At 29.6% G+C, this 25,997-nt stretch overlaps 1 protein-coding gene across 3 annotated transcripts in view; it reads left to right on the top strand.

Moving 5' to 3' along the window:
• Ufd4 (ubiquitin fusion-degradation 4-like) overlaps positions 1 to 25,997 on the top strand; it is a 171,340-nt gene that overhangs the window by 13,866 nt on the left and 131,477 nt on the right. For 2 of the 3 annotated variants that reach the window (XM_071187447.2, XM_071187446.2), the window contains exons 2-5: positions 1,314 to 1,548; positions 16,007 to 16,234; positions 20,457 to 20,711; positions 20,793 to 20,851. In XM_071187447.2, the coding sequence (XP_071043548.2) occupies positions 1,314 to 1,548; positions 16,007 to 16,234; positions 20,457 to 20,711; positions 20,793 to 20,851 (777 nt within the window). Of the gene's footprint in view, positions 1 to 1,313; positions 1,549 to 9,032; positions 9,098 to 16,006; positions 16,235 to 20,456; positions 20,712 to 20,792; positions 20,852 to 25,997 lie in introns of all 3 variants that reach the window. The other variant, XM_087155303.1, reaches the window with a different exon arrangement.

Here is a 25,997-nt window from a genome sequence, read left to right as displayed (position 1 = left end):
CAGTCTGCGCTAAGATCTCCTTAAGAATGTTATTGGAGTCTTCCAAGGAAAGCTTGTCCGGAGGAAAGTCCTCCAGGACCATAGCAATCTTGGTCGACTTGGTAGCACAAGCAAAAGAGACACCAGATTGGAGGCCCCCAGTTGGATCCCCCTCTTCAGCTTGGCTATCCCCACTAGGGGGAACCATTTCTCAGGATTGGGCTATCCTCCCAGGAACAACATCCTCCCTGGGCTTCTTTTCTTTGGTTGGCGCATTTTTTTGGGTTGGCGCATTGGGAGTTGCTTCAGAAGACCTAAATCTCTTAGCTCTGCCACTCGCCGCCATGGCCCTATTTTCCTTATGTGGTGATCTTCAGTTCATCACCACACACATTAAGATAAGAATAAAAATGAATAACAATTAAAAATAATATACTCTTAAGTAAGAGAACAAGATCATTAGAATGATCACTAATTGCAAGGTGTTAAAACTATTTATTTAATATAGATCATTTAAGATATTTAGAGTTACAAATTTTGTTCCAGGAAGGCATTCACTCCAATTAATAATAGGTACATAAAAATTTAACATGAAATTATACATTATGAAGCTGCACTGCTAATTAATAAATAAATAAAAAATAATTATGGGGTGATAGAAAATTTTATAATATAACTTAGCTGTTGAGGATCCTCATATTTTGTACCACCATCACAAAATAAGTAAGGCTATACTTGCTATTTCTTTTTTTATTTTTGGCTAAATTATTTAAGGGCAGAAAAGGGCAGGTGAAAACTTATGAAAGAGAAACTAAAACTTTAAAGTAATTATAGCAGAGCAGTGCAGCAAAGATAAAAGTAACAAAACATCATAAAAGCAATACCTCATATATATAAAAGTAACAAAACATAAAAGCAATACCATACTTAACTTCTTTTTCCGGCTCTTGGACAATCCAGTGGCACCAGACATACTGTCCCCCGAGTGCCTCTGGGGACCAGAGACTCCTACAGAGGAAGGGCCTGCGCCTTTGGACGCCTCACCAGCTTTTGAAGGAGACTGCAAAGCAACGGTATTAGCACTGGGCTCACCCGAGGTTTTAATGAGGTTTCATCTTGTTATTTTTGCAAGATTAAGTTGTGATTATTACCCTGTAAGATTCACTTTATTTCGAAGGTAGTGGATTTAACCCTCATTAACATGACTTATCAATTGTTTATCAGGTTTTTATTATTATTTTTTTACTTACTCTGCTTTTAGTGTTCTGTCATTTAGTTTTAAGAAAATTATCCTTGTATAATAAATACATGGATATTTTGTATTTTCATTGCAGTTGTCCTCCTCGAACATTCCTTCCTGCCCTGTGTAGGATATTTTTAGATGAATGTGCTCCAGATAATGTATTAGAAGTAACTGCTCGAGCAATCACTTATTATTTGGATGTATCAGCAGAATGTACTCGTCGTATTGTAGCTGTTGATGGAGCAATAAAAGCTATCTGTAATCGTTTAGTTGTGGCTGATGTATCATCTAGAGCATCCAAAGATTTAGCTGAACAATGTATTAAGGTAACAAAAGAGTTATTTGTCTAATGTCTTAACTACAATTAATTAGATCTTCAGGCATAAAACGTAGATTGTTAATTTAACATTTAAATATTTTATTATTTTTTGCTATTTGAGTTATAAAACTTTACTTTTAAAATTTAACTATTTAGTATTTGGTTTAAAAAAAATGGGGACTTTTTTCAAATGATCTGGTAAAGCCTTAGAGGAGTAATTTATGTAGAGAGAACCAGTCCCCCATCCCTGTTTGCAAAGAACATTGTCACATGATTCCTGGACGATTTTTCCTCCAGTTAACCCTATCCCCAGTCTTTTACTATGGAGGTGGATTGATGAGCTGTGTTTTGAACTCTAAAGTTAAAAAAAAAAAATGGTGGTGTATTGCTGTGAATATGGATGTAAGGAAAAATTCATTAAAGGAGGACTTTTTACATGTCACAAATAAGATTTTTATTCTTTTATATTCACTTATAAACATTTACTTGCAATTTGCATGTTAGCACGTCAGGTTATGGAATGAATTGGTTTTTAACTAGCAAAATAGCTATTATTTTTTAATATTTTTATTGAAATCAATAGATTATAATGTAGTTGACATTTATAGGTATTTTCATTACAATTAAATTTCATTTTGATATAAATATTCTGATATTTTTACTCTTTACGCGAATTTTTTTCACGCCAATGTTTACCAACAAATCGCTTTTTATTTTCGCTCTGTAACTTATAATGATGTGTTAAAGTAATTTTTTTAATAATTTCAAGCGAATTTAATCACAGTAGGGAACCGATTATCTGGAACAATTGGGACCATCGCTATTCCAGATAACTGATTTTTCCAGTTTTCTGAATCGCTACAAAAAGCCATTTTTTTATTGTTAAACCCAACTAAAAAAAAAAATTTTTTTTTTGGAAATAATCTTAAAAGGAAGAAAAAACGATGAAGTTATACACTAATGATTATTTCCAAAATGTTGGTAAGGTGAACGTCTATCAAAAAAGAAAGAAAAATCCTAAGATCTTATGAGGAAAAAAACATTTTTTAAAAAAAATGGCGGGAAAATGTATCGAATTTCGTTCCGGTTTTTTGGTTTTCCGGTTTTCTGATTTCCGGATAACGGGTTCTGTACTGTATATACTTTAGTTGTACAGACTTAAAAAGATATGAAAGTATATTTCATATAAAAAAAATTTTTTGGATCAAAAATAAAATTATCTTTTAAAAATTCCGTTATTAAATAAAATTCATAAGCCGAAGAATACTTTTTTTATTATATAGGAAAAATTGTTTGGATATTCATATTTATTTAGGAAGTTTTATATTTATTACTGTACATTTATTATTCAGGAAAATATTAACTAGGTTATTATAGGTTCTATTGTTAATAATAGGCCCTATTATTAAATAATTGTTATAGGATTGTCAAAAGTGTGGCTATTTATTATTATTATTATTATTATCTGTATTTTATTTTGATTTCTAGGAATGAAAAAGGAATAATTCTTTTTTTGAATATCAATTAATTTTTTTAATATAAAATGCTAAGTAAGCAGAGAACTATCAATGTTTCAAACAGCAGGTAGATAGTATGTTCTTATATGGAATTTCGTAATACTTTTTTTTTTTAATTAAAATTAAGTGACAAATAACAAAACCAAAATTTGTTATTTTAATTTAAATACTTTCATCATATTATGTTAACTCTTTAAAATTTTAATTGTATGCATTGGTTGTAATAAATTATTATCGCATGGCAGGAAAACTGGAATCCCAAATTGTGCAGCACGTAGAAATACTAACATTTATTTTAAAAATAAAACAAAATATTTTGTTTTCATCAGATATATATACATATATATATCTATCTATCTATATAAATATATATATATATGTATATATATATATATATATATATATATATATATATATATATATATATATATATATATATATATATATATATATATATATATATATATAGCACGATAAAAACAAAACCGAACAAAAACAGAAACAAAAAGAAAACGAAAGTAAGTTAATAGTAGATAATATCAAGCGCTAAAGCTGCTTTAAATAGGATCACTATAACATAGCACAATAAAAACAAAGAGAAAAACGAAGAAAATTAATAAGTTTTATTATAAGCGGATATAATCGTGTGGGCTGATGAAGAGATTATATCTTTTCTTTATTTTGTTTTCCGGATTTTTAATATTTTTTTTATTTTTAGATATCAAAAATTATATATATTTTTTTAAATACTTTTGAAAAATATTTTTAATAATTTTCTTCTCTTGTCATTATTTTTTATTATTTTCCATATATATATATATATATATATATATATATATACACACACATTTATTTGAATAAAAAAATTAAAAATGCCATTTTAGTTCTCCTGTGAAATTTTTTTATTATATGTAACCTAAATAAGAAAAATTATGCATGGATTAAAATTAATTCTAAAAGGCTTTCATTGTAAGGTATGTATAAATGTTAGGGAAGCATGTTTTAAAAGTTTAATTAAATATTTTTATAATAAAAATTTAAAAAAAAAAGAAGATAAATAAAGTATTAACAATTCTTTAAGAAAAGCATTTCCACAATAGCCCGTTGAGTGCCTGAAAGTCATGAAGATTAAGCTTGCACAATTTAATGATCACCAGTCATAATAGTGACAATGTGGTTCGCATTGCGTACCATCCACCTTTACTTCATGGACAAGCTGACTCATCAATCTGAACCTGAATTAATAATTCTTCTTTATACTAATAGAAGACACACATTTTCTTTTAAATTACTTTGTTTTTTAGTAACAATTTACATAATTATTTAGGTCAAATATAAATTTTTTTAATACTAATTTTTTATTCACACCTATTCTACATTTTAAAAATCAGATACTGAATGTGTAGTGTATTATGAAATTTTTAAAATCATTTCAGCTAATAGTTTCAACTTCAATTTAATTTAAAGAAAATTATTACGTATTTTTCAGCATTTTGCTTTATTAGTTTATTTATCAAATAATAATTTTAAAACCACCCAATATTAATAATTAACTGTTTATACGTAGATTTCCTAAAGACGAGATAAGACAAAAACTATGGGAAGTAAATGTCCACAGAGAAGAATTCGCAGCATCCAATAATAGTGTGTTATGCTCTAAGCATTAGGGCTGGGCGATATAGAAATTTCTTAAATCGATATAATCAACCCTTTTATATCGCGATATTAGGTTATATCGATTTAACAATCTAAACGACAAAACTAAGAAATAAATCCACAGTACCCCTTCCTCTATTCAAATGTATTGTTTTTTTTTTTTTTTTTTAACTCACTTACAGTCAACTCCTAGTCCACAGAAATTTTGACAAAGTTGTTCTGATTATGAATAATTTTTTGCAGATATTCAAAAGCTTATTTAAATACTACAATTTACTAATTTTACTCTGTAACTTTTCACTAAAGGTATTGGAGAATATTGTTTACCTTTTTCTTTTGCATTTATTTTATTAGTAAAAAAAATTAAAAACTTTCACTTTCTCTGTACATATATAAATAACTATACATTAATATTTTTATTGAAAATATGCTTAAATGAACTAAGACTAGTTAAAAATTCATCATCATGCCTGCGCCCTAGTTTTTAGATTACACCTGGAAATTTCCCATTTCTATCATAATTTTTTTACTTTAATAAAAAATATACTTTGTTACAAGTCACTTTTGAAAGTTTGCTGTTAAAATATATATATATATATATATATATATATATATATATATATATATATATATATATATATATATATATATTGAAAATTTGAAATTCATATTTTTTTTCTGAGCAATGAATCAAACTATCTTACTTGATTTTATAAAGTGTATTACTATTTATAATTTGTAGTAAGTGGACAATTTTTAAAAGTATCAGGAATATAGTGCTGGAGAACTTTAAATGGAATTCAGACTTTTTATTATTTCCAAAGTAATTTAAATCATAATAATAAAGATTTTATTTAGTATTCAGCATCTCCAACGACGAAAAAAAGGAAAAAAATATTTTTGAACAACCAGTATAATCAAAAACTGTAAATGTTTTTAACTTTTACAACATGTTATAGCTTTGATAAAAAAGTTTGGATGAATTTCAACAGAAATAGCATGTATTTTCACGAAAATAAAAAAAAATTTTTTTTTTAACTTATGTTCATTGCTATCTGTTTGTTTCAACTAAATGATTTTTTCTGAAAAAGGAAGGTGCAATTTTCTCTAGTTACCAAAACAGCAATTATATGTTTGGGACACAGATTTTAAAATTTAATGAAGTGAATAGATTTAGTGATAGATTCACCCCCCCCTTCCCGGCAATGACAAAAAAGAAGTATATCAGTAATAAGATGCAATTTCCTTTTATTCCAAATTTAATTTTTTAGTTGTTATTGTTGTTGTTAATTTACGTCGCACTAGAGCTGCATAATGGGCTATTGGCGACGGTCTGGGAAACATCCCTGAGGATGATCCGAAGACATGCCTTCGCAATTTTGACCCTCTGCGGAGGGGATGGCACCCCCGCTTCGGTAGCCCGACGACCTGCGCGCAAAGTCGAGCACTTTACGGTAGCACAGTTTAACGAGGACCAATACCGCACACCCTCGGTCCCTATGCAGACTGATCCAAGTGGTCCCCCACCCGCACACTGACCGTAGACAGTGATGCTTGACTTTGGTGATCTGCTGAGAACCTTGTCTTGACGATCAGTCCTCTGCGGGACTTAATTTTTTAGTAAAATTCGTTTAAGGTAAGATTTTCCATATCAGCACCAAAGTAATCGCTAAGCATCGGTGACTTCCGGCAGCAGCACGCAAGAAACTAAATAAAAACAACACCACAAAAAAAGGCTAATTTGAAAGTTAAAAATCGTTAACTTCCCCTTTCAATATTTTTTTACAATTGATTCCAAGTAAAACAAAACTGCAACTTCAGTTGACGCAAGAAAACAGGTACCGAACAATACGAAAATAGACCCGTAATGCACATGCCTTAAAAAGATAAATCTCTAAACTTAACATTATGCACGTGAGAAACTACAAAAAAAAAAATAATAAATTTAAAAAAAAAAAAAAAAGCATCACGATACACTCTTATTCGAAAGGTGAAATCTTTTAACTGCGCATGCATTACGGTGCATGCTATTTCCGAACGATACGGAAATAGCCCCGTAATGCGCCATAATAAGATAAATCTCCCAACATTTATAATAAACACGCGAGAAATTAACGAAAAAGAATAATAATAAATAAAAAGATCACAAAAAAAGGCAGTTGCGAAAGATAAAATTAGTAAATTTCCTAAACATTTTTTTACAATTTATTCCAATTAAAACAAAACACCAATTTTATTTAGCGACTTCAGTTAGCGCGAGCAAACAGAAACCGAACAGTACGGAAAGAATTAATGTAACATACACGCTGAAAGAAAACCCGGTAAGATATTTAAAGATATTACGGAAAGAAACCTATTTCAGAAATCAGGATATGTAAAATTGAAGATGGGAATTTTCCCTCCTGCACGAGCAAGATATCCTAAAATCGGAATTCTAAAGAGAAGACAATCACATACACTTGGTGGTAAAAAATCCTCCGCAAATATTGATATAAACTTGAAATCTGAATGAGGAGATTCAACTGCACCGATCCCTGCTATATCGATCTGAATGAGAAGATTCAATTGCACCGATCCCTGCTATATCGGAGTTTTTTTTTCAACCGCCAAATATCGATATAACCTAGTGAATTAGTTTTGAATGAAGAGATTCAATGGCCCATTCCGATTTAACTATACCAACCCCTGCACCAGATGTGATTTTGGCAAATAGCCAAAGAAGTTGAGCGCACGTGTTACCAAGAGAATGAGTTGATAGTGGACCTTGAATCTTTCCCTTACGCTACGGCAGATCGGACTCTGTTCTGTACATTCTCGCAATAATTAAACCGGTGTTTCACTACATCGGAGAGAGCAACATCGATTTAGCGTTTGCTGTCATGAATAAATCGATTTAGTAGAGTCAAAATGCTCACTCCGGAATTTTGTTGAAGATGAAATGGATAAATCGGTATTACGATGTTGGAGTTAAATCGATATATTGTCTTACATCGGTATAAAGCCCAGTCCTACTAAGCATTTTACTGCGTATTCATTTGATAGACAAAGATTTTTACCTCTTATGACATTTTGACAAAAATAATTAATGCATATGATCATTTGCAATTGTTTCTTTATATTTTACATGCTTTCAAATGTATATTCGATTCAAAAATTCATTATTTTTATTTTATTGTTTGGTAAAATCATGCTTAACTAATATGTTATCAGCTTTTATGATTAAGCAATTAAAAGCAAATAATTAAATGTAGCTCACATATTATAACATATTTTTATTTGAAAACTTATCTTTTGCAATCACGAATAAAATTGGGAAAGCATTCAAAATAAAACAAAAAAAAAAAAGCGAAAAATCTTTAGGTACTCCTAAAAATATTCCTGTACGATGCGACCGCCAGCTATGAATTTTTCACCAAAAAGGTAACTCGCATCTTTGAACAAGTTTTCAGAGCCCAAACAATAGATTGGCTCTCTCTACCCTAATATCTCCTCTAAGGGTAGAGCCAAATTTCTTTTTGATGCTGGAAAGCAAGTAATAAAAGCTCACTTGCTGAGCTTGCCTGTGTTTTTCATCAAAAACCTATATTTTAACAGGTTTTTAATGGCATAGATTTTTCACTGTCTTAAAAAACCCCAATAAAGGTCTTGACTCTAAAAATTGTTTTAGGGGCCATTATAGAAGGTGTATTTTTCATTAAGATCTTAAACTCTAATTTTATTTTGGAATTTGTCATTGCTCAGCCTTCCATTCTTTACAAGATTAAATTTTATCAATTATTAGGTTGTTACATATGAAATGTCAGATTTTTTATTGTAAATTTAAATAAGCATAACTGTTTTTAATAACTATTTTACCAAGCAAAGTAAAAGCCATCTCACTCAACACATTTTTGCCAACATGTTACTAGTTGTTGGAAACCACTCTCTGAAATTTTACGCTCTGATGTCAATAAAAATAGAAAATTATTTTTGATCCGTTCTGAATTAGGGAACTTTTTAATGCGGAGTAAGTTGTCCAAATGTTTAAAAAAGTGATAATCATTTGGGCTTATGTCCGGTGAAGGTGGGGATTCTCGCATTTTAATTCAACCAATTTGAAGATCCATGAAACATGTGGTCATCCATCATCATGAAGCAAAATGGTTTTTTTTGGTTGACCAGTGCCGTCTTCATTTGATGCAATCTTTTGATGCATAAGTTCAATTTCTGCCCAGTACTTCTCTGCTGTTATTGTTTTGCCGGCATTTAAAAATTTATAATGAATTTTTCCATTCATAGACCACCAAATATTAATCATGTTTTTGGTGTTGTTTTTCAGCTTTCATCTGCATCTAACCATTGCGCTGAATGACACCTATTGTCAGGATCCATTTTTCATCACAGGTGATAATTCTGTTCAAAAATGGTTATCTTTTATTTCTTAAAAGCAAAGAACTGCAGATTTTACAAATGCTTTCTTTGATGAATTTTTTTAAAAATTTTGCTTTTCGTTCAATTTGTGTAGAACTCATTTATTGAACTTTTTGACCTTGTCAATGGTTGAAAAGTGGCCTGATACTGTTGCTGTACTAACTCCTAATTCTGGAACAACTTTTTGAACAGTAATGCAAGGGTTAGATTCCATAAGTGCTTTCAATGGAGTGTCTTTAAGCTTTGACTCTGATCTTCCACATGCTTCATTTTCAAGACTTCCATCACAATCTTCAAATTTTTTAAACCAATGTTGAATTGCCCCTTCATTAACAGTGGCTTTACAAAATGCAGCATTAATGTTTTGAACAGCTACTTAACTGCCTGACCACTTTTGAATTCCTAAAGAAAATTAATACGTAAATCCCGAGAATTCATGTTTAGAAATCAGCCTTTAAAAAGATGCTACAAAACAAAGCATAAAACTTTTAATATGATAAGAAAGATTACACAAATAGCTTTAGAATAATAAATAATTTTTTTACCAATTTATAAACATTTATTATGAAAAAGGTTAAAAAAGTTGCTTTTAAAAATTTTTTTCATCGCCCTTTCAACCTGATGTTATTGTAAATATCTAGCATTTTGAAAAGTTACTTATGAATTTCAGTTTTGTCTTAGAAGTGCAAAACCTAACATTCCTGAATTTTTAGTTCCGATACCTTTTTCCTTAAACTTAAATTTCCTTCCTATTTAAGTGGTTCTTAATAAATCTAAAAGCATTTCTCTAAATTTATGGTAAACATTCTAATATCTATTAAATGAAGAGAGATATTGTATATGAGATATTGTAGATTCCTTATGTCAGTTTTGAAAATTTAAAAATTATATTAAATTTCATTTCAATATTATGTAAATATTGAGGTAATTAAGAAATATTTAGCTTAATTGACAATAATTCTAAACAATATATTCATACCAAGACAGAAGTCTCAAATTTGTATCTTGTGTTCTTTATGATAAATAGAAAAACTAAGAAGTTTCATTTCAATATTTTGTGATTAATGGTGTAATTAGGGATAGTTACCCCAATTGTAAGTTATGCAAATAAAAGTTTGCCACTAAAACAGAAGTCTCAAATTCTGATCATGTGTTCCTTATCAAATAAAAAACTAAAAAAGTTTCTCTTTGATATTTTGTAATTATTGGGGTAATTAGGGCCTAAATGACAGTATTGCTAACTAACACATTTTTACTGAGATGTAAGTTTCAAATTTTGACTATGTGCTCCTTTTTAGATATAAAGAAGAATTAAAAAAAATTAATTTTAATATTTTATATTTATCAGAGTAAGAGGAGTAATTACCCCTATTGAAAAATATGCTAAATAAAAGTTTGTCCCCAAAATTCAAGTCTGAAATGTCGGCTCCTCATCAGATAAAAGGAGACATTAAAAGGGTTTCATTTCTGTATTTTGCAATTACTTGACATTTCTATATTTTGTAATTATTAGTCTAATTGACAGTAATATATATTTTTTCCAATGCCCACCTGGGTTGACATTTGTCAATTCAGGCATACTTAGGGCAGATTTGTTGGCCACTCTTTCAGGGGCATCATATTACATAGGCCAATGTTGCTCCCACAGTTAAGAACAGGTAGTATAAAGAATGAAAGAACATTCATGCCTTGTCCAAGATTCGAACCAAGAACGAGGCCCAAACCAGCAAGGCCGGTTCCCTGACCCCTTCACAAATCCAGTCGGCATTGACAGTAATGTTAAATAATATGTTTTTACCAAGATAGAAGTATCAAATTTGTACAATGGGTTCTTTTAAGATAGATAGAAAAACGAAAAAGTTTGATTTCTGTATTTTGTAATTCATGGTAATTATCCCAATTATAAGTTATTTAATCAAAAGTTTGCCACTTAGAAGCTTAAAGTTTCGATCGCATGTTTTTTATTAGATAGAAGAAAAACTAAAAAAATTTTATTCACATATTTTGTGAGTATTGGAGAAATTAGGGGTATTTCGCTTTATTGACAGTAATGATAAATAAAAGCTTGCCACAAAGATAGAAATCTCAAATTTCAACCACATGTTTCTTATCAGATACAGGGAGAAGCTAAAAAGTTTCATTTTAATATTTTGTAATTATCATGCCAGGGTAATAAGCCTATTAAAAGGCAAAACCCTCATTCATCACTAATTCTACTACTTCCCATGAAGATAGAAAGCTAAAATTAGTAACATTCTTTATGAGATAAATCGAAATACTAAAAAAGTTTCTCTTTGATGTTTTGTAATTGTTAGGGTAATCAGGAGGTAATTAGCCTAAACAACAGTATTGCTAAATAACAAATTTTTACTGGGATGGAAGTTTCCAAGTTTTGACCATGTGCTCCTTTTCAGATGTAAAGAAAAACTAAAAAAATTTCCTTTTAATATTTTGTATTTATTGGAGTAAAAGGAGTAATTACCCCAATTGAAAAATATGCTAAATAAAAGTTTGCCCCAAAATTCAAGTCTGAAATGTTGGCTCCTCATCAGATAAAAGGAGACACTAAAAGTGTTTCATTTCTATGGATGGTTGACCATACAAAGCTAAGCGCAGGTAGCTCTTGCGGTTTTAAATTGGTTGTGAGACTTCCAGGTTACTACTTGCGACTGATTTTTACACCTAAGCGTGAAAAAGTGTACCACCCAATATTATTATACTTGTAGTGTTTTCAACATAACATGATCTTTCAATCTAACTTTCAACGAAACAAACAACAAATGAATTGGAAAGACTCTGCGAGCTTGCTATGATGCTGCCCGAAAAATAACAACCGGTGTTATTTTACACAAATGCAGCCAAATAAAGGATAACATTCAAAATATGGCTAACCTTACACTTTATTTATTCTGTGATATTAATTTTGTTAAATTTGTTTTAGGATCACGACCTGTTAGAATTTATGAATTACATTAAACTTTTATGAATGGTGAAATTAAGCGTGCATTTAAATACAAATCACAATAACAAAGCTCCCCTGAGTATAATGGGAATCTGGCCTTTTCACGTTCCATTTTTACTGATGAAGACTTTGAACCTTCTTCTGTAACTGTTTTGCAAGCTTCTGTTAATTCTAGTGAAATTCTTGGTGTGGATTAAATCATTGAAGAAAGATGTAAAATACATTGTCTCCCAAGTACTAGTAAAGCAAATCGTAATTTTTGTACACCAATGAGGTCAACTGAAAGTAAACCTAATGATCCTAGGGTAATAACAACCATATATGTGAGTCCTTACCCTAAATCTATTATCATGGCTAAAAAAAGAGGTTGGACAAAGGGTGTAGGGTATCTACCACTACAAAATTACAACTACAATTCACTAGTATATAAGACATGTTAACTCGAATCTATGGTGGGGTACCTTTTCATAGATGACGGTTGAAATGGTCTGTTTCTTCCCTCCCCACATTGGTGACCTTCGGACGTGATGTGTACATGCCTACCTTGGCAGAAACGCCCATTTCGATCTGAACACGCCTACTTCGAGCAGTTCACATTGAACAGTTGACTTGCTACTTGTGACTGCGACATTAACTAACTCTTAGCGCTGTTGCTGCCCAGTTTCAATCATACACAGCGTAAAAGGTATCCACTCGACTGCTAAAGGCAACACAGGAGCAACCACGTCCGTGAGCTTAATACAGCTCTCACAATCAGCACTCAAAAGTACGATGATCTTAGTACAGCTCTCCCGGCTTCTCACAAAAAACAGCAATGAATCAACTAGTGGCATCCGTTCATCGAATTCTATCACAGCTAAAATTCTGATGGGGGAGTACTGTAGGGTATCTACCATCTGCCACTACAAAATTACAACTACAATTCACTAGTATATAAGACATGTTAACTCGATTCTATGGTGGGGTACCTTTTCATAGATGACGGTTGACATGGTCGATTACTCCTCTCCCCCACAAGGGAAAGTCCAAAATATTGACTGAAACACCTGAGGAAAACCGCATTCGAGAAGAAACCATTAGAAGATAGGAAAAAAAGAGGAAATCAGTCTCAAATGAAATTAAGCTCAAGTTAAAACCGTCAAAAAAATTATTATTTGTTGAATTTTCTGAACGTGAGTAGGCAGATGACAATTCTTTACACGATGAATCAGAGTGCGAAGAGTTTTTGACGCTTTCCACTACAGGATATTGAAGAATAGATGGATTTTGAGGTAACTGATGATACAGTAATATAGGTTAATGACTTTATTCTTGTTGAGTTTTGTGGAAAGAAGAAAAAAGTTCCATTAGTAGGAAAAATTGAAGGGATAGAAGAAGACAGCTATAAAGTAAATTTTATGAGAAAGAAGGAAGATTCGTGGACATTTTGTTTTCCAAAAAAAAGAAAAAAGAAGGATATTAGTAGTATAGAAAGAAATGACATTGAAATGAAACTGCCTCAACTAAGTTTAAGCAGAGGAACAGCTCTAGCTGTATTTTCCATGACATTCCCAGTAATTTTTAATTTAATTCAGGACAAAATAATGTAGATGAGACCTAAATCAATCCAATATGTTTATTCATTATTTTTATTATTATTTTATGAATAAAGTTAATTTTTCAAAATGAATGACATTGTTATGTTCTCTTCGATTGTTGAAATGTGCCCCACCCCCATTAAAATCTGCCCCCCTGGTGGGGTAGATTTCAACAAAATGCATGGTTCACTAAATATGTAAAATTTGGTATTTTGTCTTTGGCTTAGAACTTTGGAAAAAATTAAGAGGTTACTTTAAATTTAGTAAATAGTAATTAGAACTTAGATTTTTAAAGTAATAAAACTTCCCAACTAATTCTTTAGTAAAAAATGTTGAAAGATGCTCCCCTCTCTGCTGCATATTTTAACACCTACTGAACTTAGGGATGAGATTTTTCCACTTTTTACGCTATTTTTTCTCAAATTTTAGCCTTTTTATCTATAACTTCGATTCTCTAAAAGTTTTTTTAAAATAAATATTTCACTTTTTCTGGAAATTAAGTCGTTAAAATAAAATAATTTTATCTATTTCCGATTTTCAAAGATAAACAGAAAATTCAATCTATGTAGCTGCCAACCCTTCCGCATTTTTACTTATTTTAGCTATTTTCTCCGCTTATACATGCAGAAAATAAGATTTTTCGTATATTTGCCCGCCCGCCAGATAGCTCGTACTTTCGTAATTCAGACGCCTCAGACGTTACTTATTTTAGCTATTTTCTCCGCTTATACATGCAGAAAATAAGATTTTTCGTATATTTGCCCGCCCGCCAGATAGCTCGTACTTTCGTAATTCAGACGTCTCGCTGCATCCTGTTTGCTGGTGCGAAAACAAACGAAATAATAAAAGCGGTGGATTTGCAGTGAAAATATTTATTTGCTCATTGAATTAATCTTGTAAATTTTTATTTATTATGGCTAAACAAAAACAATACAAACAAGCCTTTTAGAAATCCCAAGTCCAGAATGTGCTAATATCTTGCTTCTTATTCATGTGATTTTAATATCAAACATCGATTTTCATATGTACTTGATTTAAAAGTTGAGTATCACGATTCTTATTCACGCGGTTTAAATATTGTACATTTCGATTCTTATTTACGAGATTAAAAAATCTAATAGCGTTATTTGTATTTACGCATTTTTAACATCCTATATAGCAATTCATATTCATGCGATTTTAAAATCCAATGTCGAGATTCGTTTATGCGGTTGTATTATTTTCGATTTTCGTATTTATATGTGATTTAAAAATTAGACATTGGGATTCATATTCACGTGATAAAAAAATTATGCATCGTGATTCATATTCATACAATTTTAAAGTTAATCAGCGGGATTTATAATTACATGGTTTAAAAATCACACTTTTTTGTCACATTTTTGGATATCATAGCCTCTCTCTCTCTGTATATATATATATATATATATATATATATATATATATATATATATATATATATATATATATATATATATATGTATATATATATATATATATATATATATATATATATATATATGTATATATATATATATATATATATATATATATATATATATATGTATATATATGTATATATATATATATATATATATATATATATATATATATATGTATATATATATATATATATATATATATATATATATATATATGTATATATATATATATATATATATATATATGTATATATATATATATATATATATATATATATATATATATATATATATATATATATATGTGTGTGTGTGTGTGTGTAGAGTTTCAATGCCATAGAGTAATAACTGCGAACATTGCATCATCCAACATCACGTAAAACTTTAAGATCGTTGCATCATCCCTTTTGTCATTGAGAGGTGCCAGCCAGTCCTGATGGGAAAGTCCCAAAGGGGAAGTCTCAAATTTATAGTTAACTCTTGACTTTATACCATAGAACAATCTAATTCTGATTCACATGCGATTGGCGACCATTGCGTGCAGGCAGCTCTCACCAGTCATGTCAACGTTAACTGTTATATCCTTCTTTCCTTTTATTTCTATTAAATTGTTATGTTTGTTAAATTATCGTTGTTATTTAATTTAATGCTGCACTAACTCCCCTATATATATATATATATATATATATATATATATAAATATATACATTCTTGGATTTCCTCTTTTTTACTCTCTGACTAGTCTCATCCCTGTGAACATATAATAAATAGTGGTTTTTAATCATATTTGAATTTTATTTTAATACAAAATGTATTAGCCTCTTATATATTACATTTTATTCAAGCTTAAACAAGTAAATATATCTATTATGTCTGTAATAATGCAACCTTCGTATTTTAGGTTCTTGAATTAATATGTACCAGGGAAGCAGGAGCTGTTTTTGATGCTGCTGGTTTAAACTGTGTTTTATCATTCATCCGAGATATTGGTTCCTTAGTTCATAAAGATACATTGCATTCTGCAATGGCAGTTGTATCACGGCTTTGTGGTAAAATGGAGCCCCATGATACCAGCCTTGCAAATTGCGTTGAAGCTCTCTCTATACTTTTAAAGCATGATGACAGTTTGGTATGAAATTTTGAATATTTTTTTTTACTTATAAGCTTTTTAGTGTAATTTCATATTAAATTCACTAAGATGCTTTAGTGAATTGACAATATAAATTAAAAAGTTTGTACTCAACTTTAAACATTTACTTGCAATCATTTTTGTATTTATTTTTTTATTAATAATATAATTTATTATTTTATTAATTTTACTATTAATTTTTTTGCTTTCATTTATGATACTATGTTGCAAAACTATTTAAAAAGTTTAAGGAAAAAACAATAATGAATGAGGTGCAAAGACAGCTGTTTGTGATTGTAGAAAACAGGGGGTTATAAATGTGTTATTAAAAAATCTGAAGTTATATCAACTATTAAAAACTATTTTTATTTTTTTACTGACCAAGATTTTCTTATATTAAGAAATATGCCATTTAACATTACAAGAAATAAATTAAGATCAAGAACCTTTGTTTTCGTGCTATAAAAAAAGCTTGAAATGTTATGGCTAACAGAACATTTTTTTAAAATTTCATTTAATGACTGAAAAATAAAAGACACCTTTTTATTAATTTTATATTACAAAATATGGCATTTAAAATTATGAGATTGAAAAAATTAACTAAAAACAACTTTGTGCTGTAAAAAGATATTGAATTATTTGGCTAAAAAAACACTTAGCAATTATTTATTGACCAAAAGCAAAAACAAAAAACCTTGATTTGTTTATATTGTAAAATATGTTTTACATTACAAGAAATGAAGTCAAGAAATTTTGTTTCTGTGCTGTGAAAAAATCTTGGAAGTATTTTGTCTTATCACATTTGTTTTTAAGATAAAAGCCCCTCTTAATTTTTATGTTGACAAGTATGATATTTAATATTAGGAGTAAAAAAGTGAAATGATGAGAGTTGTTACTTCCCAGTAAAAATTTCTAGAAATTTGACCAAAAACTTATTAATATTTCTATAAAAAAATTTTAAAAAATATATAGTTTCAGTATTTTAATAGGTTTATTACACAGCGTTGATTTTCTTCTTTCGATTGACATCAAACATAAGACAATTGGCTCATAAATAAAAAAGATCTAGATATTTTTTATAAACAAGCCACCATTTGTAGCTATGCCATTTTCTTAAATTGAGTCAAAGTTCAAAATGGCCCTCTAATCGTAATTTTGGTCTAAAAATTCAGAAAAAATTAGCCTTTCTTTATCAAGAACTTATCTACAAAAAAATTTTCATGGAAATTTGTGTCATGGCAGCAACAAGATTCTTTTATTTTGGTTGATTTAATTTGGAATGAGCCTTATATATACATAGATAGATTAAATATTTGTTGAAATTACCCCCCCCCCCCTGTGTCAGAAGGCGACATTGTTGTAAAACAGAGATTTTGCTGAAAATTTTTTCATTCCTTATCTGCAGAATTTTCAGAAGATTTTTCTTTTTTCTGCAGATTTTGTTTTTAAAAAATACCTTTTTCGCTTATTCAAGGGGAAAGAAATGCTCATATTTGTCTATTCTCTTTTAAGAATAAAAAAATTCCATAATAACTGGCTTCTGCTGGAATTTCAAGTTGATAATACAAAAAGTAATTCTGAAATCCCGAAAATTTAAAAAATAAATTGTTCTGTTCCTTTTTTTTTTTTTTTAAGAACACCATTTCCTACATTTTAATAAAATAAGACTGCTTGAAGATTTTGTTACTAATTCAGATTTGTAGCAAAATAATTAATTAATCAATGTATATTTGTCCCTCTCTTTTTATTTGGTTATGAAGTCAATTCAATATTTTTGATATATTATGCATACGAAAGTTTTAAATTGCACATTTTAGTCGTGACTTTCACTTTATTCCCCACAACTCGTGCTGATTCCGTGGAAAATATGCATATGGTGTTTTTGACATATTTTTCGGCAATTATTGCTTTGCAATTTCATTTATTTTACTACCCCGATCCCTTTCATTGCTTCCATTATTGCTATTGATATTTTCTAGATTTTTTTAAATGCTTAAATTGTTATTACACGCAAAGTTCGAATTGCACGATTTGTAATGATATCATGCAGTGTTTAAATTGTTTTTTTTTGTTGACAATTATTGTGAGGAATTTTCACATAATAAAAGAGAACCCTGATATTTTTTTATATAAATGTGTAATTTTATTGCGCACAAAATTCAAATCACCCTTTGATTATTTATGTTTAATGCATGTATTTTTATATTTTTTGGCAGATATTGCTATTGATTTCGATGTGGTTTTTCAAATTCCGGTATTTCTTATTTGATATTATTTTAATATGTAAAATTCGAATCGGACATTTAAATAATCTCTTTTTGATCCGTGTTTTGTTTCAATTGTTTTTCTGGCAGTTATTTTTATTGCTTCTCTTATAGCTTTTAAAATCCAATATTTTTAATATATTATTTAGTACAAAAAGTGGGAAACACATTTGAGTAACCCATTTTTGAAGAGTCTGAGTGTCGCATAATTTTGTCGTCTATCTTTTTATTGTTAGTTACTACCAAAAATTTTACAATTTGTTTAATGTGATGAGGATTTACAAAATACGAGAACGGAAATAATTAATGGCTCATTCCAAATGAATTTAAGAAAGTGGCATAATTAGGGATAGTAGCTCGTACGTTAAAAATGTCAAAATCTTTTTTATTTCTGATTTAGTTTTCTTAATTTTGGTGTCATTAGAATGGAAAATCTCTGGACTACATAATTAGACTAGAAATGTTAAAAATATTTATGTAATTTAAAAAAAATAATTTTTTATTTTTTAAAAAATTTTTTGGGAAATTATTTTTTCTTCTAAATTTCAGTAATATTTTACTGAAAAGTGACAACTTTCAGCATCTAGAATTTTTTTCTCTCGTAATTTTAATTATATTTTTCATAGTAATAAAATTCAAGCTTGTGTTTTTTCTCTTAAAGAAATAGATTAAGCTCAAATATTTTTTTTATAGATGAATTGACAAAGTTCCCCAATCTTTATCAAAGCAAAAAACATCTCTTGACTTTTTAAACTGAAAAATATGGCATTTTAAGTACAAAAATTGAGATTACGAGACTTTTTTTGTGCTGCAAAAAACCTTGAGAAAATTTGATTAAAAGGCACTTTTTATTTTTTTTAAAGACAAGAAACTTGTTTGTTTTTTTAATATTTAAAGTATCATTATGAGTGAAAAAATTGAGGTGGTGAAAGTTAATACTTCCCATTAAAGAAATCCTAACATTTGCGAAAAAAAATTAAATAAAAATTCTAAAAAAAATATTTTATTACAAATTTTTAAAAGAAAAATTATCCAAAAATGTTTGTCATTTTTATAGTTTAATTAAATAGTGTGGCTTTCTTCTAATGATACCAAAATTAAGAAAATTACTTCATAAATTAAAAAAAGAAATTTTTACATATGTACCATTTCTTAAATAGAGTCAAATTTGAAAATAGTCTCCTAATTGTAGTTTTGAAAATTTTGGAAAATTTTTTTTTACCTGTTTTTATAAATAACTTATACACAAATTTTTTTATTAAAACCTGTTACATGACTGCATTGGTTATTGGTTGATTTAACTTGAAATGAGCCTATTGTATTTTTTTCCCTTTCAGAGTATGAGAATATTGCCCATAATATTAGTATGTGTATTTTTTTATGTATAGATGAAGAAAAAATGTCTTCATCTACATAATAGAATTCCTGATGTGAATTTTCTTTCCTTTATACGTGTAGGACTTTTTTTTGTCACTCTAATTAGGTCATTATCCTAAATTAATATTAAAGAAATTTTTTATTATGCCTAACTCTTACTGTAAAAAGTTGTACAGTTATAATCTGTATCCTTATATTATCGAGGTAATGGAAGTTTTAATTTAAGTTTTGTTAGATTATAGATTCTCTCAGAAGATTATAGGTTTTTATATCTAAGTAGTTTTGATAATTTCATAGTTTTGTATCCTAAGAAGTCCTGACATGTCTGTTGTAGGATAATTCAGATTGTGTCACAGTGAGAAACTTTATGAAATAAAAAATTGTTTTGGTTTATTCTTTTCTTTTTTTTCTATAGAAATAAATCCTATTATATATTCATATTATACCTTTTACTTAACATTCATCAATATCTATGCTGTTTCAACAACTGATAATGTTTAAACTATGATGTTTCAATTTCAAATTTTTTTATATTACATAAAAGGTGGAGTTTCATGTACTAAAATCTTGTTTTATTACAGGTTTCAGATGGAGCATTACGATGTTTTGCTTCTTTAGCAGATCGTTTTACCCGAAGGGGCATTGATCCTGCTCCTTTAGCTCAACATGGACTGGTAAACAGGCTATTAGTAAAATTAAATAGTGTTACATCTTGTGGATCGGTTACGAATTCTTCAACATCTCCTGGCTCACCTGAAGTTAAAACATCTTCAAGTGTATCTACAACAATTAGTTTACTTTCAACCTTATTCCGAGGATCACCTAGCATTACTTATGTTAGCTATATTTTTAAAAATTATGTTAATAATTTTTTTTGTATAAATATAAGATTTGTGCTAAATATGGTTTATTTATAGGATTTGCATCGATCTGATCTTCCTTCTGCCATTGAATCTGCTGTTCAGGGTGATGAAAGGTACGTATTAATTTTGATATGAATATATTTTTTTATTTCATTCTGTTACATTTTGTGTTCCCAGACAGTTGTAGTTATAAAAGGTTTGTCAAAGATTTATGCTATTTAAAAAGTAAATTTTGTGCCATTTCAAAGTGATAATTGCAGTATGTAATAATGCAAGTATTCAGAAAAGGTAAATCACAAAATTATGCTTCATTATAAAAGTAAAAACACCTAAAATAAGTTATACTTTTTATGGATAACTTTGAGAAGTTCTTTATATGGAGAGCATGAGAAATACTTCATTTATATTATAAACTCCTTACCAAACACAAAGAAAATTATGGATTTTAGGTTTTGCAAATTAATATGTAAGAAAGAAAAAGTTAAAACTCTATTGAAATCTTACAAAAGGGGCGTTTTTGTTAAGGCAGTGTGTACAAAACTTCAAACTATTGATAACTGGGGTAAACTGAGTTAAATTGATTAGCAGAGTGAGTTTAAGAGCATTTTTGATGAAAAAAACAACACATTTTAATGTAGACAGTAAGATGTTTCTGTGTGTTGTTTATTTATTTAGTTGTACTATTATCTTTTTGAAACTTATCTTGTTATATATATGAAATTAACTATTAAATAATTTTATTCAGTAATATTGATGAAATGAATAATGTTGTCAAGTACATAAATATACAAGATTAAAAATGGGCATGACATTTAATCAGAACGCAGGAAGACCGAAACTGCATGAAAATATTTTTATCAAAACCTATGAGAACAAGAGGAAGAGAAAGACATGGTATCCGATCACCTGGAAAGTCATGAAAATTCATGGAAAGTCATGAAATTCAGTATTGAACAAAATTTGTCATGAAATGTCATGATTTTTACTATTTTTTAAAAAAATCATGGAAAGTCATGGATTTAGGTCGCTGAAAAATCAAATTTTTAAAATGGAACCCATCTTCTCAATTTCATCGTGTTCTAAATATCTGAATTCCTAACGAAATCACTACTGACAGTCATATTTTATTATTCAAGTTCGAAAAAGATTTGGATCCTTACCGACAGTAGAAGCGCTGTTCAGCACTTGGCTAGCTGGCACAGAGTGAGGGACAATTCTAGCATGAACATCCTTTATGAACTTTTACACCTCTCCAAATATTGTCGAATTCACGTACAATGGATACCCTCACACGTAGATATACCAGGCAATGAAATGGCAGATAGTCTTGCCAAGGCAGGTGCAGCTGAGGCCACTGCGCCTCCAGTGTCCTTTACCTCCTTAGAGCTCTTTTCAATTGCTAAAGCCAAAAATAAATCAGCGTGGCTCACTCCACCCAGTCACAATTGGTAACAGGGTATCAGACCGAGTAGCCGTTTGACAGCTGACAAAGACCGCCAGTCTCAAACCGCCATCACACGTCTCCGCTGTGGACACCTGAAATCACTGAGGTACTCTGGAGGCGAAAAGTGTTTTACCCTCTGTACCAAGTGCTCTTCAGCCCAGGCATCCCCTGAACATCTACTGGACTGCCTCGGTCTTTTAAAACAAGACCTTATAGAAAGACCTTTACTTGTTTTAGACTTTTTGAAGGTGAACAAACTCATGGACCTTGTCTAGCTAGGCTGAAAATGGGGCGAAGAAGATATTTTATTAGAATATAAAATGTCTTTATCATGTTCTTTAAAAATTATGGCGTTCTTTCAAAAAATGAAAGAAAAAACATCATTTCTAGAGCGAATTATCTTTTAAACTTCTGTGATTTAAGAATTGTTATTTTTATTTATTTTTTTTAATCAATTTAAATTTCAAGCCTAAGCACGCCAATCGTTGGCGATTTTTTTTTAATTTCCAAATAAGAACTGACGAATAAGGAGTATTTCTTTCCTTTCTGATCAACAAGAAAAGTATCTTTAGAATATAATTTTGCAGAAAAAAGAAAAAAAAAATTCTTTTGTATTTTTATTTCAGCTATTTTATAGCTTCAACTCTTTCTTTACTCTGTTTTTTAAATTTAAAATCTATAAATATGAAGATGCAGAGTATAACAGTTTTAGTTATAATTATCATTTCAATGAATGTTATTATAATGCATTTTTAAATTTATTGTTACGTTTTTGTCGGAGAAAATAGTAACTTCTTTAAGTCATGAAAAATTCTTGGAATTAGTCATGGAACATCATGAAAAGTCATGAATTTGAAAATCTAAAATGTAGCAGATACCCTGGAAAGACCATCTCTTAGGTGGATCGATAGTGTTGAGAAGGATATCAACACTTTGAAAATAAAAGCCTGGAGGACAGTCGCCAAACAGAGGGAAAATTAGAGGAAATTCTTAGAGAAGGCCAGGACCCAGACAAGGTTGTTGCGCCAGTGAAGAAGAATGTACCTGTCTGAAAACAATATAAAGGAACAGTTTTTTGAAGTAATAATGTGAACTTTGGAAGAAGTATGACTTATCATTTTATGACTCCAAGCCTTTCATTTACATTTTTCACACCATTTCCCACCTTATTACTGTTTAACACTTTCCAAAATTTTTAGCAGTTAAAATTATTTAAGATAATTGTCTACTTTTGCATCAGAAAAAAATTATTGACTTTTTTCTTAAAAAATCTGATTCAATCCTTAATCTAAATCAATTCTACTGAATTAATTCTTCTACTTTTTCTATTGGCATGACAACTCTTTGTGGGCCAAAGCTTTCCCTAGAAACTTCCTCCATTCTGCATGGATTAGCTATAGGAATTTATGGAATCTGCAGACGTGCCAACTCTCCCGCATTTTGCGGGAGTCTCCCGAATTTTGAGTTATTCTCCCGCCCTCCGGAATTGATTTGAAAAACTCCCGAATTTTACTGCGATCGACGGCCAAACTCAAAATTACCTAATTTTTCCGCGAGTGCGAAGGTAAGTTTTTCTTTCAGCTTGAATTCCATCCCCTCTTATCAAACTACCATCTGCCTGAAGCGTAGCTGAACATGCTTTATTTTCCCCCCTCTTCAACGTTACCTCTAAAAACACTCCTATTTCACCCGCCCCCTTACACTGGGGGCGGGTGAAATCTTCCTCTTCTTTCGTGTGGAGTTGAATGCAATGACGTCACATGTCGTTATCGAGTGACGTCCGTTCAGGAGTGGGGAAACTCGTACTCTCGATAGTTGGAATTGATATTGTATCTTGCTGTTTTTATAGTTTTTAATGCGTATTTTTCCACGGTTGGCAACAAGCTCGTAAACTAGCAACGTGATATCAATTATTCGTTTAGTCTTCGTATATTTAAAAAAAAAAAAAAAATTCAAGGATGTCTTAAGTCGAAACGGAAGTATGGATCAATTTCAACAAATCATGTACCAATGACTTTAGCAAGACTTAATTGCGGAGAGCTAAGTCTGCAACTCTTTTTTTCATGCATACAGTAGAGAACCATTTATCTGGTATCCAGATAATCCGTAAAAAAAATTTGCTCGGTTCTCCCGCCATTTTGAACTAAAACGATATGAAAAAAAAAAGCGGAAACTGGACTAATCCTTGAAGTTGAGTAGAGGAAAATGTGAGGAAGGGAAGAATTTTTCCCCCCGTTTACCCAGAGAAACGTCATTTCTTCCGCGACCTTGAAGATTTTAGATCTTTATTCTCTTTTAGGTCGTTAAACTCAAAGGAGTGGCATGATGATTTCGTTTGCTAGTTTGATTTACGAGGGGGTGGGGAAAATGCATTGCACATGCATATCAGTGAACAGAAGATGAAAGAGAAAAATATATTTATCTATTTGACATCGATTAATAAAAATAAAATGTTTTTCTTTTGAATAAATTCTGATTCTTTGGAAGTGCGGTATCATTCGCAAGTTTTTCTTGATGTGGAATCACACCTGCTTTAATTAAAAATCGCGTTTTTATAAAAAAAAAAAAAAAAGGAGAATTGTTTATTAATTTAAGCATACAATTATTTTATGAAGCAGATTGCAGTTTCGTTTTTCTGATTCCACTACGTTTTTTTTTTCTTTTTCATGATAAATTTTGCACTCAATAAAATTATTTGTATTACCAAATTTTTTCATTAGTTTTTTTTTTTTTTTTTTAAAGTCCGTTGATCTTGCCTTGTTCTAGGTTTTAATATTTATGCTAGTGCCGTTTTTTAACTATCGTTTCGGTTCGATAATTTTCAAGTGTTGTTTTTATTTAGATTAATAGGTTTTCCTTTTATTTTCGCCCCCCCCATGAAATATATTGCGTTATTTAATCATTGGTTTTGTTTATTAGTTGATTTAGGAATCGTAATTATTTTTTAAACTTGTTTTTCTTGTCTGAACTTGCAAATTTTTTTATTCTTTTAAATTTTTATTTTTCTACAATTTTTTTCCTTTTTAGATTTAGGAGTGCTTTTCTTTTTTCTCTTACTTTAAAATGTGTTTACATTTTTTCCTTGTAATTTGGGTTTGATAAAACATCGATTAACAACACTTTTTTGTCGATCCAGGAAACCGGGAAATTAAGACATCCGGGATAGCGATGGTCCCGAGCATCCCGGATAATTGGTTCTTTATTGTACAGACATTAGTATTGAATTGGTTTTTTAAAATAAAATACTTATTCAATTTGTTTATTTTTTAAAAGTTTTTGTGTATTTTTATTACAGTGTCGGGTTTTTGAATAATGTTTTATTAAGGAAATGGTATTTATTTAAAGAGTATCTACCTAATATAGTTTTGTGTTGCTAAATCTGTGTTTAATTATTTTATTTCCATTTAATATTTTTAAACAATTATTGCTCTATTAGTGTGTAAAATTTCTTGCATTCTTATATTTAATAAATTTTTTACTTAAAATTCCTTAGAAGTGCCAAATGTTGCATACCATGCACCTTTTTTTACCCCTCCTGAAATCTCCTGAATTCTTGTTAGGGAAACTCCTGAGTGTTAATTTTGCTAGGTTGGCACGTCTGAATCTGGAAAGCTTAAATGGAAAAAAAAAATTATTAAAATATATGAGCTACAGGTTATTTCTTTTTCTAATTATTCTTCATTCATTATAGATTGTGGAAAATTATTCTTTATTTAGTATTCTAATTTAAATATTTTATTCATTTTTATTTTTTTCAAAGTAAATATATCTTTTATAAAAATAAGAATATACAATTGAGTTCAAAAAGTAATTAT

The sequence above is a fragment of the Parasteatoda tepidariorum genome, chromosome 11, assembly GCF_982258835.1.
Source record: "Parasteatoda tepidariorum strain Cologne lab strain chromosome 11, Ptep-v5.0, whole genome shotgun sequence".
In the NCBI taxonomy this organism is placed as follows: domain Eukaryota; kingdom Metazoa; phylum Arthropoda; class Arachnida; order Araneae; family Theridiidae; genus Parasteatoda; species Parasteatoda tepidariorum.
This window is presented reverse-complemented; position numbering and strand designations above follow the sequence as displayed.